We start from the raw sequence: 18721 nt of genomic DNA on the forward strand, positions 1-18721 counted from the left end.
AGTCAGAGAAAGACAAAAATCATATGGCTTCACTCATATGAGGACTTTAAGAGACAAAACAGATGAACATAAGGGAAGGGAAACAAAAATAATTTAAAAACAGGGAGGGGGACAAAACAGGAGAGACTCACGGAGAACAAACAGAGGGTTACGGGAGGGGGTGTGGGAGGGGGGATGGGCTAAATAGGTAAGGGGCACTAAGGAATCTACTCCTGAAATCATTGTTGCACTCTATGCTAACTAATTTGGATGCAAATTTTTAAAAATAAAAAAATAACCAAAAAAACAATACACATTTACCTCTCAGATCTGGAGGTGGGGAAGTCCAAGATCAAGGCGCCAGCAGATTCAAGTGTCTGGTGAGGGCCCACTTCCTGGTTTGCAGTCGTCCACCTCCTCTCCAGGTCCTCTGGTGGCGGAAGGAGCAAGAGAGCTCTCTGGGGCCTATTTTATAAAGGCACTAATCCCATTCATGACTCCCGGCCTTGTCACCATCTGAAGGCCCCACCTCCTAATACCATCACCTTGGGGATTAGGTTTCCACTGTATGAATTCCTGGGGTGGGGGTGGAGGGGGGATAACACAAACACTGACTCTACAGCAATCCTATTAAAGTCCTTTTCGGGGCGCCTGGGTGGCTCAGTCGGTTAAGCGGCCGACTTCGGCTCAGGTCATGATCTCGCGGTCCCGTGAGTTCGAGCCCCGCGTCGGGCTCTGGGCTGACAGCTCAGAGCCTGGAGCCTGTTTCGGATTCTGTGTCTCCCTCTCTCTCTGACCCTCCTCCATTCATGCTCTGTCTCTCTCTGTCTCAAAAATAAATAAACGTTAAAAAATAATAATAAATATGGGGCGCCTGGGTGGCATAGTCGGTTAGGCGTCCGACTTCAGCCAGGTCACAATCTCGCGGTCCGTGAGTTCAAGCCCCGCGTCGGGCTCTGGGCTGATGGCTCAGAGCCTGGAGCCTGTTTCCGATTCTGTGTCTCCCTCTCTCTCTGCCCCTCCCCCGTTCATGCTCTGTCTCTCTCTGTCCCAAAAATAAATAAACGTTGGAAAAAAAAATTTTTTTAAACCACAATGTAACAGAAAGTTCTGGATGTCCAGAAGTGTTATGCCAGGTCTGCTACTTACCACTCATACGACCTGAGATTCAAGAATCTCTCTGAATGTCCCCGTATGTAAAATGGAAATTAAAATATCTGCCCCAGGGGTGCCCGGCTGGTCAGTCGGTACAGCATGGGATTCTTGATCTCAGGGTCTCGAGTTCGAGCCCCACAGTGGGCGTAGAGCTTACTTTAAAAAAGATTAAAATAAAACAAAACAAAACAAAACAAAATAAAATAAAATAAATTAAAGGGCACCTGGGTGGCTCAGTCGGTCGAGCATCCGACTTCAGCTCAGGTCATGATCTCACGGTCCGTGGGTTCGAGCCCCGCGTCGGGCTCTGTGCTGTCAGCTCAGAGCCTGGAGCCTGCTTCGGCTTCTGTGTCTCCCTCTCTCTCTCTCTTCCCCTCCCCCTCTCACGCTCTGTCTCTCTTTATCAAAAAATGAATCAACGTTTAAAAAAAGTAAAAATAAATAAAATAGAATAATAAAACAAAATAATAAAGTATAAAATAAAATAAACAAAATAGCTGATCTGCCTACTTCACAGTACGGGGGGGGGGAGGGGGCGTGGCTCAGTCTCAGGCTTTAAAACTGTAGAGCTCTTGCACGTGGAAAGTTTGGTGCTTCAAGCTGTAACCACACACTCCCACATATTACATTTCCTCAGCTCCTCACATCGCTTCGTCCCCAAAGTGGCTTGTCCTCCCCTTTGGTGTTCGTGTGCTCCCAGTAAGGGGTGGGTGAGGTGTGTGAAAAGATGACAACTCAAATCTCGATTCGGAGGAGGAGGAGAACCCCTCTGATGGCTGAGCCACGGAAGGCCTGGGCTGCAGAGGGAAGGGCCCCACTCCACTTTGTTCCGTCGATCAGCCCCCGTGCCCCCCCCCCCCCCCCCCGTTGTTCCTCCTGACTCCAGCCTCTCAGGATGGAAGGCACGAGATGCCAGGGCTTCCCAAACTGGCCTGATCGTTTCAAAAGCAAGCTTCCTGGGCTCCACCTCCCAGAGATTCTGATTCACCTGGTGAGGGTGGGACCAGGCTGAGTCACCGAAGGTGATCTGTGCCACCCCCACCTGGTCCTGGTTCCCATCCAGGCCCTCTGCATGGGCCTCGTGAGGTGCCCCAGCAAGGCAGGGCCCAGACATCTCAGGTGGCAGGAGCCCTGACAGCTGGGAGAAACCCGAGTGCACCCAGGTTATCTGATAGCTCACCTGCTCCGGCCCTGTGTTCACTTCTTGAATATCAAGATCAGGGGAAGGCTCTGGAAGACAGGCTTCCCCCCACCCCTCGCACAGGTCACCCTGCAAGCTGCCCCAGGGCCAGAGGAGGTAGTGAAAAAATATATTCTCCCTTCCTGCTCCCAGCCCTTCAGAACCAAATGCACTGCAGGCTTCCACAGCCTGCTGGCACATCTTTACAGATAACCCGGGGATTTATCTCTTGACACATCTATCAACAGGCCAGTGAGTTCCTCGAGGGCTGGGACAGGTCTCACTCCTCCCTGCGTGCCCTGCACAGGGCCAAGCGCCCCATTAGCGCGTGCTGAATATTTCACGAATAAAGGAGAGGCAGTAACACTAACCATGTTACCACAGGGTCACAGAAGGACTGATATTCACACCCACTGGGCACCCAGGGAATGCACGTGCTCACCTCTGAGGGGTGGAGGGAACCCCAACCTTAGTGCCCCAGCTGGAGGCTGAGCTTCCCCTGCCCGGATCTGCAGCAATAGCTAAATTACTTTTGACATCACAGTACCCTTTGATGTGATAAGGTATGAAAGTTACAGAGCCTCTGTACAGGAAAATGCCCCTTTCTCTCTCTCCCTGTCCCCCACCCCTCTCTGCCTGCCTGTCACAGGCGCACACACACGCACACACACCCTGCATACAATTTCTAGGTGAAGAGTTTCAGCCCTTCAAAAACAGGGAAAGCTGGGACGCCTGGGGGGCTCAGTTAGTTAAGCATCTGACTTCAGCTCAGGTCATGATCTCGTGGTTTGTGGGTTCGAGCCCCGTGTCGGGCTCTGTGCGGACAGCTCAGAGCCTGGACCCTGCTTCAGATTCTGTGTCTCCCTCTCTCTCTGCTCCTCCCCCGCTCACACTTTGTGTCTTTTGCTCTCTCTCTCTCTCTCTCAAAAATAAGCATTAAAAAGAGAGAGAGAGAGAGAGAAAGCTCTTTTTTTTTTAATACATGAATGCCAGTTAACGAATGTTGATAGAATGTTAGAGTCAAAAATGAACATTTTGCATCTCCTACTCTAGTCACTGATTTAGGCAAAGGGTCATTAATGAATGCTAAAATCATTGGGGCAATGATTGTCAGAGAACAGGGCATTCATTTGTCTCAAGGTATCACGCTACTGATAAACTATTAACTTCCAAGGTGGGGGGAAATATACTATGGACAGATTGGACATCTGCCACTTTAATCAAGTGGTCAAAATTAGTATTATCGATAGGGGCCTGACCTGGCATTATGTACCTTGAGCTACACAATATCTGTATGTATTCTTGCCAAAAATATTTCACCCAAACCCAATCATTAGCAAAGAGATACACTCAGAATGTGGGGCATTCTACAAGACAAGCGGCTTTGATTCTGAAAAACCCAGTGTCATAAAAATAAGCAAAAAGGAAGGGGACTTTAAAAAAAAAAAGAGAGAAGAAGAACGAGGAGACATAACAGCGAAAGGAAAACATAAATTTTTGGTGGGGTTTGTGTTCCCCCCCCCCCCCCCCCCCGCCTCCAAAGAGAGTTACAACGTTTTGGAGACATTCGGGAACATTTGAAAATGGACCACACAGTATTGCACCAACATACACTTTCTTAGGTTGGTGATATTGCTGTGGCTATATTGGACAATGTTCTTTTTCTTAGGAGATACAAGCTAAAATGTTTGATGTCTACACCCTTCTTTCAAATGGTGCAGCAAAGAAAAAGAAAGAAAGAAAGAAAGAGCTAGCTAGCTATTCAAAGGTAAAGTAAATGTGGCCAAAATGTAGCAATCGCAAACTCTACAGGGTGAGCACAAAGTCTGGAAACATGGCTATTTTATTTTTTTACAGGTTGAAGATGTCCTTGATGACATTATGAATCCTTCCTCTTTCCAGACTGTACAGGCACCCTGCAACGAAGGCTATGTAGTTTACATTGAACTATCCTTTCAACTTTCCTGTAGGTTTGAAATCTTTTAAAATGGAATGTACAGTGGGGGAAGGAATCTCGGCTCTAGACTAAGCCTCGAGCCCCCAAATCAGGATTCTACTCTCCAGGGAAGGAACCTAGAAAAAGGAGCTGACGAAGGTCAAGGCGGGCTCCCTCCCTGGGCTTGTTGGGCTGTTTAAATAAAACCAGGCAATCGTTTGTGCAGGTAAAAGGCCAGGGGAAAATTACCAGGCTCTGGGTCTTTCCTGAATTCCTTTCCCCTCCCCTTTCCCTGCTTAGCTCCCTGTGACCTTCACTCTTGTGAGAGAAGGGGAGGGGAGGGGAGCCGGGGACGCAGGAGGGTCTGTGTGGCTCTGGGACCCCAGACATAACCCGGTTGCCAAAAGAGAAAGGGTAAGGCTTGCTCTGATCTTTCCCACTGTCCTCAGAGTCCAGCAGGTGGCTGTACTGGATATGGGCACGGGTCCAGCCGCACAGGTCGGGCCCTCTAAGTCCTGCCCTATGTTGGAGGGGCTAGAAGCCTGAGAGCTAGATTTCTCAGAATCTTCTGCCAGCCAGGATTTCCTTTGGAGCCCACTAGTGAGAGGCACTTGCAGAAACCATTACTCCTTCTCTGGCAGCGGAATGGCAAACTCAATGCCAGTTTGCAAACCAGCAATGTCCTCTCGCGCGCCTCATGGTAGCCATACCCCCTGGGGATACCAAGGAAGGGCACTGACTGGAGCTGGGACGGCACCTGCCAGTGGAGAGCGTCAGTCCGGCCCCCAGAGCCCACCTGGCACTGTCCTGGGATCACAGAAACATCTGGTCATCCCCCTTGCCCAGGGGAGGGGGCTCTCTGCAGCCAGGCCTCTTGGAGTCGGGGCAGGAGGGTCAGCAACAGAGAGTCTAGCACAGCCAGACCCTCCCAGGAACACCGAAGACCCCTGGAAAACCAAGAAGCCTGGATGTGACTGCCTCAGTTTACCAACTTCAATCTTCACCATCCACCGGTACGAACCCCCCAGCCCCCCCAGGCCCCTCCTCATGGGTCTTTTGCGTTTTTCCTGGGGCTGTGGATCTGTACTCAGGGCTCCCGGGGACTCCTGACACCCCCCCCCCCAACACACCTGTGATCCAGCAGCAACAGGCCCTGTACCAGCAAGGCCTTCACCTCCTGGCTTGATCCAAACACGTCCCATAGGCTCAGCTGGGATGCAAAACGCTGCCAGTGCTGGGAAACCAGAAGGGTGAGAGGGACAGGGACCGCAGGGTGGGTGGCTGGCTAGTCTGGGCACACGTCTGGGGGTGTGGTGAAGGGCAAGGGAGGGTCCCGTCCGCACAGGGGTCTCTGCAACGGACTCACGCACACCTAGAGCTGGGGTGGGGGTGGGGGTGCCTGCAGCCCTCGTCCAGGGTTCTCACCACTGCCCCACACTGCCCACCGCTTCTGCCCATCAGGGCTCGGCTGGGCCAAGGCCAACCTCCAGCTGCCAGCCCCAGAGGAACAGATGTGCGTATGTGTGTCTATGTGTGAGTACAGAAGAGACAGTGATTCCAAAAGACCCAGGAGAAGGAAGCGATGTGCCACAGCCCCCCAACCCTTACCTGGTGAGTGATCCCCACGTCTGTACGTAGCCCCATGGCCAAAACTTCCTCTAGCCTGGGAGAAAAACCATCAAGGTGTCTTGGAGAGGAGACCTGGCCGCACCCCCATTCTTCAAACCCTATGCTGGGATGTGTGTATGGGGGCTCGTGAGGCCATGCAGGACGGGGAGGGAGGGGGCAAGGCAAGGCAGGAAATTAAGTTGTGCCGGTAGGGATGGCTCTGGGGGTGCAGGCAAAGCCGGGGTGAACAGCCCTGTGCTCTCAGATGCTCACAGCTCCAGCTCGCCCAAGGGAACGCGCTTCCGGGTGCCGTGGCCAAACAGCGTCACCTCTTTCATCCAGTTGTCGGGCTCCAGGGTCTGGATCCGAGCCTCCCGGGTGTGGCCCCGGGCCCCCTGGGGCACAAATCGCCCGTGGGCCCCTGACGACATCAGCAACCTTTAGTGGCAGCTTAATGCTGTGTGTGCTCGCCAGACGTTAACTCGGTGGCTCTCAAAATGCGGTCCCTGGACAATTAGCCTCTAAGATGCTGGAAACGTAAATTCTTGGGCCCTACCCCAACCCACCCTGCTCCACCAAACTCTGGATGCGGGGCTCAGCAATCCGAGTTTTAATTCTGATACACACTAACGAGTGAGCACTACAGTGCCACAGCCACGATTTCAAGCATCTCGAAATACATATTCATTAGCTCTACAAAGTATTATTTTTTGCTGCACTTCACGTATAAAGAAACAGAGGCTTTGAGAGGTTAATAAGTGGTCCGAGATCACACAGCCGTGACATTCTGCTCCTGAGTCATCCCTTCTATGGTTCTCGGGGGACTCACCGGGCCCAACGCCAAGGTACTGACCGCACTGCCAGTAAGTCCAATTGTGGGTACTAAGCGCCCCCTGTGGGGAAGGAGGGAACAGCCCGCTCAGCGAGAAGAAGGTGGGCCCGCATCTGCTCAGGTAAGGGGCACCTGGCTAGAATGTCCCCTGTCTCAGGCCTCGAGAGCACCCGGCAGCAACCTCCCACCCCACAATTCTCCACTCCCGGCTTAGGCTGCCCATCCCCCAACTTCAGCCAGCAGCCCAAGACTCACATTGCGGGCGAAGTTGGAGACCTCATACTGGCGGAAGCCTGCCTCCCGGAGCAACGCCCGTCCCTCCTGATACATCTCAGCAGCCACCTCGGGGTCAGGAGCGGGAAGGGTGCCCCGCTGCACCTGGGTGAAGAGTGCGGTGCCCCGCTCCAGGGTCAGCTGGTAGAGGGAGATGTGGTCGTCACAGTAGCCCAGCAGTTCCTGCAGCTGCCGGAGCCACGGCCCCGACTTCTGTGCCGGAAGCCCCAACATCAGGTCCACAGATACACGTCCGGGAAAGAGACGTCGGGCCTCTGCCAGTGTCTGAAGCGCATCGCTGGCCGAGTGTGTCCGCCCCAGCAGCTGGAGCTCCTTGTCATCTAGGGACTGAGGAGAGAGGGCCAGGTATAACACGGAGGCCAGCTCAGAGGCAGACGGGAACAGGTGACCGACCTTACTGTGGACAGACACACAGGACACAGCAGGGAGCCGCAAGCAAAGGGTACCACGGGCTCCGCCTCACTATGGTTCGCTATGTGCAAAGCATTTTTAAGTACTATCTAATGCATCCTTCTAATCCTCCAACATTAGCTCCATTCTACAGATAAGAAAACGGAGGTTCAGATGTGTTACATAACTTGCTCAAGGCCATACAATGGCAAAGTCAGACCTAGAATTTAGGACTGTCTGACTCCAAAGGCAAGAGTGTTTTTGTTTATTTATCTATTTATATTATTTTAAAAGTTTTTTATAAATGTATTTTATTTTGAAAGAGAGAGATCGAGAGGGTGGGCGGGGGAGGAGCAGAGAGAGAGGCAGAGGGAGAATCCTAAGCGGGCTCCGTGCTGTCAGCGCAGAGCCCCGTGTGGGGTTCAATCTCACGAACCCAACATGACATCATGACCTGAGCCGAAATCAAGAGTTGGGAAGCTTAACCGACGGAGCCGCCCAGGTGCCCCCGAGAGTATTTTTAAATTTTACTTTTATTTTATTTTTTAATTTTTTTTTAACGTTTATTTATTTTTGAGACAGAGAGAGACAGAGCATGAACAGGGGAGGGGCAGAGAGAGAGGGAGACACAGAATCTGAAACAGGCTCCAGGCTCCGGGCTGTCAGCACAGAGCCCGACGCGGGGCTCGAACTCACGGACCGTGAGATCATGACCTGAGCCGAAGTCGGACGCTTAACCGACCAAGCCACCCAGGCGCCCCTTAAATTTTACTTTTAAAGATACTTCAAACTTACAGACCGTTTGAAAGCCAAGTACAATAAACACCTTCATTTAGATTCACCGAAAAACATTTCACCACATCTGCTTTGTCTCTAAATATACGTGTATGTGATTACAATGCTGAGCCACTTGACGGTACGTTATAGACCAGCACCGACCAAAAGAATTTTCTGGGATGACAGAAGTGTTCTCTGTGTGCACTGTCCAATGCTGTAGACACTAACCACATGTGGCTACTTAATTTCAAGTTAGTTACATTTAAATAATCGCATTCCAAGTGTTTACTGACATGTGGCCAGTGGCTACTGTATTATTAGTCACTGCAGATATAGAACGTTTTAGGAGAATATGGTAGCCGCTGACCACATGCTAGAGGGCACTTGCGATGTGGTTGCTTAAATGTAATTAACTTAAACGTTAGCCCTCAGTACCCCTAAATACTTAAGTGTGCATTTCCTAAGAACAAGGACATTCTCTTACATAACCACAATCCAATTACAGAGTTCAGGAAATGTAACATTGACACAATGCCATTATCTAACGCACAGTCAGAGTCAAACTTGTCCCCATAATATCTATTGGAGTAATTTCTTCTCCCCAGCCAAATCCAGGATCCAACTGGGTCACACATTACATTCAGCCCTCGTCGTCTCTTTCGTCTCTTAGGCTAGCTACACCGCCTTTGTCTTTCGGGCCATGACGTTTCTGATGGATACCGACTGGTTGTTTTTAAAATGTCTCTTAATAAATTCTACAGACCAGTCGTACGACGCTGTGCATATAGTTACCAACACGGATCTGTCCACTAAAAAATATGTTAAGAGGGTAAACGGATCTCAGGTTATCTGTTCTTACCACACACACAAACATTGTTTTTTAAGTTTATTTAGTTATTTCAGTAATCTCTACACTCAAGGTGGGGCCTGAACTCACAACCCCGAGACCAAGAGTTGCACGCTCCACCGAATGAGGCAGCCAGGCACCCCCAAAAAGTCTTTAAAAAAGTTTTTTTTTGTGTTTATTCATTTTTGAAAGACAGAGAGAGAGAGAGAGAGCGCACAAGCAGGGGAGGGGCAGCGAGAGAAGGGGACACAGAATCCGAAGCAGGCTCCAGGCTCCGAGCTGTCAGCACAGAGCCCAGACACGGGACTCGAAGTCACAAACCGTGAGATCATGACCTGAGCCGAAGTCAGACGCTCAACTGCCTGAGCCACCCAGGCGCCCCCCGCCCCCAACCAAAAGTCTTTTAATTTAGATTTTCGTGATGGTTCCTCACAAGTAGATTTAAGATATACATCTGGGGCCAGAATATCTCAGAAATGATGTGTCTCTTTTGGTATATCCCATCGGGACAAAGCCCCAACCCCAAACTGTATGGTTAAGTGGCAGATGTATTAGAAGAATGGACAATACTGGATATGGAAGTACCAGGAGTCAACCGGAAAAGAATATGTTTCTCCCCTACCTAAAAACCTTCAACAAGTCCCTTATCACCACCAGGCAAAACCCCAAACTCCCTTGTGTGATGCTCAAGGCTTTGGGGCCCTATCTTGCAGCCTTGCCTCCAGCCTCTCCAATGGCAAGTGACTCACAGCTCTCCAGAACATACAAGGCTCTCCCATTCCTGTGTCTTTTCCTCTCACACCCTCTCTCCTGTGGAACTCTTCCTCCTCAAAGATCACCTCCTCCAGGAAGGTTTCCAGGATTTCATCAGACTGAGACACCCTTCAGGCTGTACTCTGAAAGCTTTTTGCTGAGACTCCCTTTACTGGCAGCCTTTACCATGGTGCAGTGATCTGATGACCCTTCTGCCTCCTCCTAGGTCTCCAATCATGTAACAAAAAATTTTTCTGAGCGTCTGCTATGTGCCACGCACTATGGTGGGTGCTTGGAATACTGTGATTAAAAAAAAAAAAAAAAAGGTAGGCATGATCCCTGCCTCATGGAGCTTGTGGTCTAGCACAGCAGCAGACATGCCTCCTGGGCCCTGGCACCCAGAGGAGCCCAGTTAATGAATGTGACCAGAGGAGGGACCGCACGGAGGGTCCGGGTGCCCTGGGACGCGGTGGGTAAGATGGGTTACCTGGAGACCAATGGACAACCTGTTGATCCCTGCTGCCCCAAAAGCTGCCAGCCTAGAGCCTGGGGCCGAAGTGGGGTTGGCCTCCAATGTGACTTCGGAGTCTGCAGGCAGGTGGGCTGCCTGGTCCACCGCCTCCAGGACAGCAGCCACAGTGTTGGGACTGGCCAGGCTGGGGGTGCCCCCACCAAAGAACACAGAGTCCACCCTGGGGAGAGAAGATGGAGGAGATGAGACTTGGGGGGAGCCCCCCCGGGACGTCTGCACCGGTCCTAGCCGCTCGCCCAATTTCCAAGACCCCGCCTACAGCCCCAGCACCCACCGCCGCACGCCGCTGAGCCCCAGCAGCGTCTGCGCCTCAGTCACCAGACAGCTCCGCATGGCAGCCTCCTCCACGCCGCGGGGGACGTACTTGTTGAAATTGCAGTAGCTGCAGCGCTTCTCGCAGTACGGCCACTGGGGGCAGGGGTGGAAGGGCCGGACGAGGTGTGACCCCAGCGGCTCCAGCCACTTGCAGGGTTCCGTCGCACGCATCCCCACCCCAAGGTCGTCAACAGCGGCTCAGCCATCTAAGCCACACAACTCCCCAAGGAAGGTGGGATGGGGAATATTATGCCCCCTTCGTTAGGAGAAAACTGGGGCTCAGCGGGAAATCACTCGGTCAAGGTCACCGAACTGGTGAGCGCACCAAGAGACTTCAGGTCTCCGGACCGGGACATTTCCTTGCCAGGGTACCGCGTCCCGTCCCAGACCTCGCCTGGGGGCAGGGAGGGACGGCAGGTGGCTTCACGGCGTGACCAGCCGCCACGTTGACCCAGCCCCGCCGCCGCCGCGCCCCGCCCCACTCACGTGCACGTAAAGCGCCGCGCGCGAGCTCGGGGGCGCAGGACTCCGGGATCCCTTGGCGCCCTCCGCGTGGCGACGCCTCTGGGCCATTTTGGTCGCCGCCGCCCAGCCGCAGGCCCGGGCCCCGGGGAGCGCCATGGCGCCCGCTACGGCGGGGAGCGGCCGGGTGCGCGCAGAGATCGGCAGACACGCTCCCGGGACGCACGGGAGTGCGCAGAGCCGCGCCAGCCGGGTCGCCCCGGCAGGAGGAAGAGGGACTGCGTGACCGCGCGCCGCGTCCCCGGACGGGCTGGGAGGGCCCCGGGCCTCGCCTCTGCGGCGCCACCTGGTGGGCCCGGACGCGCTCACCGCGCCCGCCCGTCAGTCCTTTCCCGGAGAGGGTTGTGGGCTGAGCCGCTTCGCCTGCCTTTTGGCCCCCTGTCCGAGGGCGAGTTCCCCGCCTCATGCAGGAGCTCTTGGTCCGTTCAGTCCTTCACACTGTATGTGCCTGACTCAAAGCTGGGGACTGGGGACACCTAGATACATAAGATCAGGTCGCAGTACAGGTGCGACAGGAGAGAGACAAACCAACAAGAGACAGCAGGCAATAGATACTAACTCAAAACCTGCTGGATATCAGGGCAGTGTCCTCAGTGCTGTGTGGCTGGTCTGTTGCAGGGGCCGTGGAGTCAGTGGGGAAGGAGAGGGCACCTTGGGCTGGATGTTGAAGGAGCAGAGATTCCCAAGGACAATTAGTTTGGCCAGCAGAGTAAGCTGTCATCTCCTGGGTCAGGCCCACCTGGGCACCTGCTGGGAGGAAAGTCACAGACTGTGTCCTTGGGAGGGACGGGGTGCAGGTGAAGGGCTGGGAAAGCAGGCATCTGAAGAACTCTTTGATAAAGTGGAAAGATCACGGGCTTTGGAGCCAGATATCTGGGTTCTAATTCCAGCGGTGTGGCCTTGGGGAAGACTCTGAACTTCTCCGAGTTTGTTTCACCATTTGTGAAATGGGGCAAGTGCCTATTTGGGAGGGTTGGTGGGAAAATTCCAAGAGAAAATACATATGAAAGCACCGAGCCTAGGGCTGGGCACCCAGAGCACGCTAAACTTAAGTTCTTTTTCTAAAAAGTAAAGAGGACACCTCTGCTGCAGGGAGGTAGGTATTCAAAACAGCAGGAAAGTTTCCGCCTCTGTGAACTGGAAAGTGATGTGCCTTTTGGAACACAGCTGTTTTTATTTCTTGGGTCAAGCTACAGTGGCTTGAACTGGCCCAGCCCCTCAAGGAAGCCCCAGCTTCATCTTTTTTTTTTTTTTTTGAAATCAAAATTGGGTTGGTTTTGGGGGGGGCGGGGAACACAGGATGTGGGATGATCCCTAAAGGGTATGGAGTTTCCTTTTAAGGTGATGAAAATGTTTAAAACTGACTTTGGAAAACTCATGTAGCATTTGTGTGTCAACTATATACTTCAATTAAAAAAAATCGACTTCATGGGGCGCCTGGGTGGCTCAGTCGGTTAAGTGTCCGACTTCAGCTCAGGTCACGATCTCGCGGTCCTTGAGTTCGAGCCCCGCGTCAGGCTCTGGCTGACAGCTCAGAGCCTGGAGCCTGCTTCCGATTCTGTGTCTCCCTCTCTCTCTGCCCCTCCCCCATTCATGCTCTGTCTCTCTCTGTCCCCAAAATCAATAAACGTTAAAAAAAATAAAAATTAAAATTAAAAAATCGACTTCAGGGATGACCGCACGTATCTGTGAACATACTGTAAACCATCGATAGGATACTTTAAGTGGGTGAATTGGATGGTATGTGAAATTAATTATATACTAGTAAATCTGTTATCATTTTAATTTTTTTAAGTATTTTTATTTATTTCAAGGGAGAGAAAGCGCGTGCATGCAAGTGGTGAAGGGGCAGAGAGAGGGAGAGAGAGAGAATCCCAAGCAGGCTCTGTACCACCAGTGCAAAGTCTGATATGGGGCTCAAACTCACAAACCGCAAGATCATGACCTGAGCGGAAGTCGGATGTGTAACTGACTGAGCCACCCAGGCGCCCCAAGCTGTTACTGTTTATTTTTTATTTTATTTTTTATTTTTTTTTCAACGTTTATTTATTTTTGGGACAGAGAGAGACAGAGCATGAACAGGCGAGGGGCAGAGAGAGAGGGAGACACAGAATCGGAAACAGGCTCCAGGCTCTGAGCCATCAGCCCAGAGCCCGACGCGGGGCTCGAACTCACGGACCGCGAGATCGTGACCTGGCTGAAGTCGGACGCTTAACCGACTGCGCCACCCAGGCGCCCCGCTGTTACTGTTTAAAAAAAAAAAAAATTTAACATTTATTTTTTGAGGGACAGAGACAGAGCATGAGTGGGAGAGGGGCAGAGAGAGAGAGAGAGGCAGTCACAGATTCTGAAGCAGGCTCCTGGCTCCACGGTGTCGGCACAGAACCCGACGTAGGGCTTGAACTCACGAACCTCGAGTTCGTGACCTGAGCCAAAGCCGGATGCTTAACCGACTGAGCCACCCAGGCGCCCCAAGCTGTTATTGTTTTAAAAAGGATACTTCTTGGGGCACCTGGGTGGCGCAGTCGGTTAAGCGTCCGACTTCAGCCAGGTCACGATCTCGCGGTCCGTGAGTTCGAGCCCTGCGTCGGGCTCTGGGCTGATGGCTCAGAGCCTGGAGCCTGTTTCCGATTCTGTGTCTCCCTCTCTCTCTGCCCCTCCCCCGTTCATGCTCTGTCTCTCTCTGTCCCAAAAATAAATAAACGTTGAAAAAAAAAATTAAAAAGGATACTTCTTGCTGGACTAATCTGACAACAAAGTGAAAAAGCAATGATCTGGGTTCATGTCTCAGAGGGATCAAGTGAGGATTAAATGAAATAGATAATGCACACCAAAGTTGGCACCTTCGTGACAAGGAACCGGAGGGTCTGAAAGCGTCCCTCCCTTCTCCATCCCATAGCAGCTGTCAAGAGAGCACACCAGCAAGAGACCAACCAAAGAAAACAGAAGCTCTTTATGCCAAATCACAAAGACAGACAGGGGAATGTGGGTGGAGGGCAGCAAGGGCCTGGAAGGATCCCCCCCCCCCCCCGGCTCTTATTCACAGGTTTAGATGTTGTTCCATCTGCTGTCGAAGTTTGAATTTCTGGATCTAGAGGAAAAAGAACAGAGTGAGAGCCAGGCTCAGGGCCTCTGCCAACCATGGTTCCCAACTGGCTTGGTTTGCCTGGGACTGAGGTGTTTCTTAGGGTAAAGTGGGGAAAGTTTGTGGCAAGCCAGACTCTTTTGCCCATCACGGAGGGAGGCATAGGTCCAGCCACCTGGCCTTCTGTTCCTAGGACCCCAGGCCACCCTGCCCCTCTCTGGTCTCCTTTACTCACTTTTCCTGAGACAGTGAGGGGGTAGTTTGTGACAAACACGACGTATCGGGGAATCTTGAAGTGGGAGATCTGCAGACCAGAGGGAGATAAAGCGTGAGGATGGCGGCGGGAGGGGGGGGAAGGGGGGAGGAGGAGGGGGCAGTGGGCTGCCTGGCTGGCTGGCAGGGAGAGGGGGTTGAAGCACAAAGCAACATCAGCGTGGGGCGGGTTGAGGTTCCTACCTTCCCTTTGCAGAAAGCCTTGATCTCCTCCGCTGTAGTCTTCTCTCCCTTTTTCAGGCGAATGCAGGCACAGATTTCCTCCCCCATCCGGTCGTCCTTCACCCCCACCACCTTGCAGCGCCAGAGACAGATGTCAGACATTGCCATGCCCATCCCTGTTTCCTGCTCCTGGGGGGGCTCACCTGGGCTCGCCTGGGCTGGGTGCCTCACCTGCACTTCCTGAACCTGTGGGTGTGTGTGAAAGAAGTCTTCAAGCTCGGCGGGGTAGATGTTCTCACCACCCCGGATGATCATATCCTTGGAGCGGCCCACGATCTTGCAGAAGCCCTGATTGTCCATCACGGCGATGTCTCTGTGAGGAAAGCCCAGGGATGACCTCTCACCTCTGCCTCTTCTGACTGGCTTAGCCATCAAACATTTATTGAGCACCTATTGTGTGCCTCATACTGCCCTAGACTCTGGGGGATATGGCATAAATAAGACGTTCTGGATATATGATTTTCGTGGCTAACTTTTTTTTCTTTTTTTTTTAAATCATTCGGGGGTCAGTTTAAACACGTCCACCTTAAAGAGGTTTTCTCTGACCCCCCAATCTAAGAGAAGCTCCTGTCCCCACCACTGCTGCTTTCTTTCCTCTGACCCTGTTTTACTGTCTTCCTGGCGTTTATCCACGTCTGAACTGATCTCTTTTGTATCTGTCTTCCTCCCCAAGATGTGTGGAAAGTCAGGGAAGGACCCCGTTCATCTTGCCTTCCTTTGGACCACCAGTGTCCAGAACAGTGCTGGCCCATCAGAGGTGCACGATAAGAATTTGTTCACTCGAGGGGCGCCCGGGGGCTCAGTCGGGTCCGATTTCAGCTCAGGTCATGATCTCGCGGTTCAGGAGTTTAAGCCCCACATCGGGCTCTCCGCTGTCAGCGTGGAGCCCGCTTCGGATCCCCTGTTCCCTTCTCTCTCTGCCCCTTCCCAAGCTTGTGCGCTCTCTCTCTCTCTCTCTCTCTCTCTCTCAAAAATAAATGCTAAAAGAAGAAGAAGAAAAAAAGCTTTGAGAAAAAATTGTTTTTCTCAATTGACAGATGAGTCTTGGCTCAGGTTTTACAGACACCCGTATAGCGCCCTGTCCTAGGCGCTCTCACCCATGCTGTGTTTGATCTTTTTGGGTGCTCTGTGCAGGGAGCACGATCATCCTCATCTGACACATTTTGGAAATGAAGTCTCCAAGATGTGAAGGAGCCCTCTTGACAAACAAGTTCTCTTTGTGTTAGTTTGATGTTTCCAGCTAAGACTCAGGCCCTACCCCCCCCCCCCCCCCCCCCCCCCCCCCCCAGCCTCTCCTCGGCCCCCAGCTGCCTCCTCACCCTGTGTGATACCACTTGTCCTGTCCAATCGCTTCCTCGGTCTTCTGGGGCTCGCCCCAGTAGCCCAGCATGACGCAGTACCCTCGGATGCACAGCTCCCCGGACGTGTTCAGCTCGGCCAGCGTCCCCGTCTTCATGTCCACAATCTGGGCCTGGGACCGGGCAACTTCAGGCTGGGGCCTCCTGCCTGCCCTCTCGCCTCAGGAAGGGGGGGGGGCCCCCCCGGCAGGGGGGGCGGGGGGAGCTTCGCCTTTCCAGCCCCTGGCTCTGCCCAGCCCAATCAGTGAGAGCTGCTCTGGGTCAGCCTTCAAGGTGCAAGGGGCCCTCAAAGGGACAGGCTGCCTGGGAAACTAAGTGTTTATGCCAAGCAAAAAGACGGGCTCTGTAGAAGGCAGGGGCGGGGGGTATGGGAGAGAAAAAAACTGTGTAGGAAAAATCTCTGTGCTCTGGCTCCTCTTTGAGGCCATCCTGGCTGCCCCTGAAACAGACAGTGGGGCTTGGCAAAAACACACCTCAGACAGGAAGGGAGGCTGCGGGAGTTGAGCTGGCGGCTGCTCAAGGCCACTGTTCCAGCTCTTTCCTCTCAGGCCTTATCCTCAGGCTCAGAAAAAGCCCTAGGCCAGGCCTGGGGAGGACCTTGCTGCTGGGGGCTCGGGGTGCTCTGGGCACCTTGAGTGAGCTGTGTGGCTGTCTGATAGAAAGAAATGGGGGTGCCCGGGTGGCTCAGTCAGTTAAGTGTCCGACTTCAGCTCAGGTCATGATCTCACAGCTCGTGGGTTCGAGCCCCGTGTCAGGCTCTGTGCTGACAGCTCAGAGCCCGGAGCCTGCTTCGGATTCTGTGTCTCCCTCCTTCTCTGCCCCTCCCCTGCTCATGCTCTGTTTCCCTCTCTCAAAAATAAAGATGAGGGGTGCCTGGGTGGCGCAGTCGGTTAAGCGTCCGACTTCAGCCAGGTCACGATCTCGCGGTCCGTGAGTTCGAGCCCCGCGTCAGGCTCTGGGCTGATGGCTCAGAGCCTGGAGCCTGTTTCCGATTCTGTGTCTCCCTCTCTCTCTGCCCCTCCCCCATTCATGCTCTGTCTCTCTCTGTCCCAAAAATAAATAAATGTTGAAAAAAAATTTTTTTTAAATAAATAAATAAAGATGAAAAAACATTTAAGAAAAGAAAAGAAAGCAAGCAATAAATGTCCCCAAGGAATGCGCCCCAGTGGAGTGATAGGAGGTGGGGTCCAAAGGTCTCCATCTGGGGCTAACCTCTGTGTGAGGCATAATTCTGCCCACACTTTCTGCCTTCTGTTCCACAGTGTCCTCGGCGAAGTTCATGAAGGTCACGGGGCTGTTCTCTGTTGTTCCGTAAGCCACCTAGAGGGGTGGGGGAAGGCGTTTGGAGGGAGCACTGGAGATGCAGTGTGAAGGGTGAGCTACCCTGGGGGAATGTGAAGGAACCCAGGAGAAAGTGGAGGGCAGTGGGGTGATGGGAAAAGAGGCACCCCGGCAGAGGGGACGAGCTCAACTAGCAGGGGCCCCAGGTCTGAAATAAAATTGAGATCAAGGAACATTCTTTTCTAGCCAGGGCTCTCTGTTTCTTGCTTCCTAGAGCAGCCATGTGCCTGAGCCCATAGTTTCCTGCGTTCCCGACGCCCCAGCCTTCTCTCCTTCCTCCCCAGGCCGTCTCAGCACCCCCTCCCTGATTTCAGGCCGCAACATCCCCTCTCCCTCCCTTCCAAACTGAAGGTCCCATAAACTTGATGAGAAAGCCAGCCTGCCTTGGCCCAGCTGGAAACTGCACAGACACAACCCACCCACCCTCCTGAAACCCCGAGATCAATGCCTGGCCTTGTGGTGGGTGACCCCAAAGCTTTGGAGGGTTTCCTGTAAGTGTATTTCCATCACAATTAAAATATAGCCAGAGCAGGGTTTAAAAGCCAGTCACACACACACACACACACACACACACACACACACACACACTCCCACCCAACACTTCCAGTGGTTGGAACATCCTGAGCAACAGAAAACCAGAAGCCAACCTTGGAGGAACCTAAATACCATCAGGGAATGTTCTGAGCCAACTATGACCCCCGTCTAAGGCAACGGGTGAAAGGGGCTTAGGAGAGGGGCTAGGTACCCTGTAATCTAGGCTCCTGATCAACACAGACAACAGACCTTTGTCCATCCTCCACCCCACCCCCACCCCACTCCCCACTTCCTCTGTGGTAGCTGGCACACCGCTGGGGCCCCTCCCCTCCCCCTCTCAAACCCAGACAACAGCCTCTACCAGGCAGCCCAGGGCTCCTACCCTGCCTACCTACCCTCCCCTTTCCGCAGGAATCCGGACACCGTGGCTGGCAAATGGACACACAGAGACCTGGTCAGCTGGGGGACGGCTGCCCACAGGACCTAAGCTGTCCAGAGCTGATCGCTGGTAGCCAGGACCTGACCCCCCTCCCCCCCCCCACCTCACCATAGTCCTGGGGCCACTGCCCAGGTGTGGCCTCTGCCAAGTACACCTTGGCGCCACTCTGGCCGCCACCCTGAGAGACCCCTCAGGGGCAGGTCCTGACCGCTGGCGGTGGGGATGAAGAGATGGAGATATTTTAGGGAAATGAAGGAGGGGTTCGGGGAGAGATGGTGTGACTGTGCTGGTTCAGTTGTCCCCGCTCCGCGTCTGTGGTCTTCAGGTGTGTCTGCGAGTTCTACGGGTC

The 18721-nt window shown here is 53.2% G+C and overlaps 2 protein-coding genes across 3 annotated transcripts in view; both read right to left on the minus strand.

Annotated features, from left to right (window-relative positions):
• Window positions 1-4160: 4160 nt before the first annotated feature.
• RSAD1 (radical S-adenosyl methionine domain containing 1) lies at window positions 4161-11365 on the minus strand. 2 transcript variants are annotated; one of them, XM_040497191.1, is made up of 9 exons: window positions 11085-11365; window positions 10648-10691; window positions 10239-10443; window positions 6946-7311; window positions 6688-6751; window positions 6132-6279; window positions 5859-5913; window positions 5381-5484; window positions 4161-5197 (listed from the first exon to the last, which is right to left on the minus strand). In XM_040497191.1, exons 1-9 carry the CDS (start codon window positions 11217-11219, stop codon window positions 5080-5082), a joined length of 1239 nt encoding a protein of 412 aa, XP_040353125.1. In that variant the 5' UTR covers window positions 11220-11365; the 3' UTR covers window positions 4161-5079. The 2 variants fall into 2 exon arrangements, with proteins under 2 accessions (XP_040353125.1, XP_040353124.1); XM_040497190.1 differs by having other exon boundaries at window positions 10558-10691; window positions 11085-11362.
• Window positions 11366-14054: 2689 nt separating this feature from the next.
• ACSF2 (acyl-CoA synthetase family member 2) overlaps window positions 14055-18721 on the minus strand; it is a 31696-nt gene continuing 27029 nt past the window's right edge. Inside the window, exons 2-9 of the mRNA XM_040497886.1 lie at window positions 18481-18550; window positions 18329-18384; window positions 17271-17378; window positions 16020-16171; window positions 14872-15013; window positions 14662-14772; window positions 14441-14509; window positions 14055-14211 (exon numbers count right to left, since the gene is read on the minus strand). Coding sequence (XP_040353820.1) covers window positions 14161-14211; window positions 14441-14509; window positions 14662-14772; window positions 14872-15013; window positions 16020-16171; window positions 17271-17378; window positions 18329-18384; window positions 18481-18550 — 759 coding nt within the window. The 3' untranslated portion in view covers window positions 14055-14160. The remainder of the gene's footprint in view (window positions 14212-14440; window positions 14510-14661; window positions 14773-14871; window positions 15014-16019; window positions 16172-17270; window positions 17379-18328; window positions 18385-18480; window positions 18551-18721) is intronic.

Source organism: Herpailurus yagouaroundi, unplaced genomic scaffold, assembly GCF_014898765.1.
Source record: "Herpailurus yagouaroundi ecotype Mexico unplaced genomic scaffold, PumYag 189, whole genome shotgun sequence".
Classification (NCBI taxonomy): domain Eukaryota; kingdom Metazoa; phylum Chordata; class Mammalia; order Carnivora; family Felidae; genus Herpailurus; species Herpailurus yagouaroundi.

Excerpts from the sequence above, each read along its gene's own strand:
- RSAD1 (XM_040497190.1), bottom strand. The coding sequence starts at position 11,219 with ATGGCGCTCCCCGGGGCCCGGGCCTGCGGCTGGGCGGCGGCGACCAAA. Across the intron at positions 10,692-11,084 it reads GCGCGGCGCTTTACGTGCAC|TGGCCGTACTGCGAGAAGCG; the intron begins GTGAGTGGGGCG and ends CCCTGCCCCCAG. Across the intron at positions 5,914-6,131 it reads CCCTTGGGCGAGCTGGAGCT|GCTAGAGGAAGTTTTGGCCA; the intron begins GTGAGCATCTGA and ends TTTTTCTCCCAG.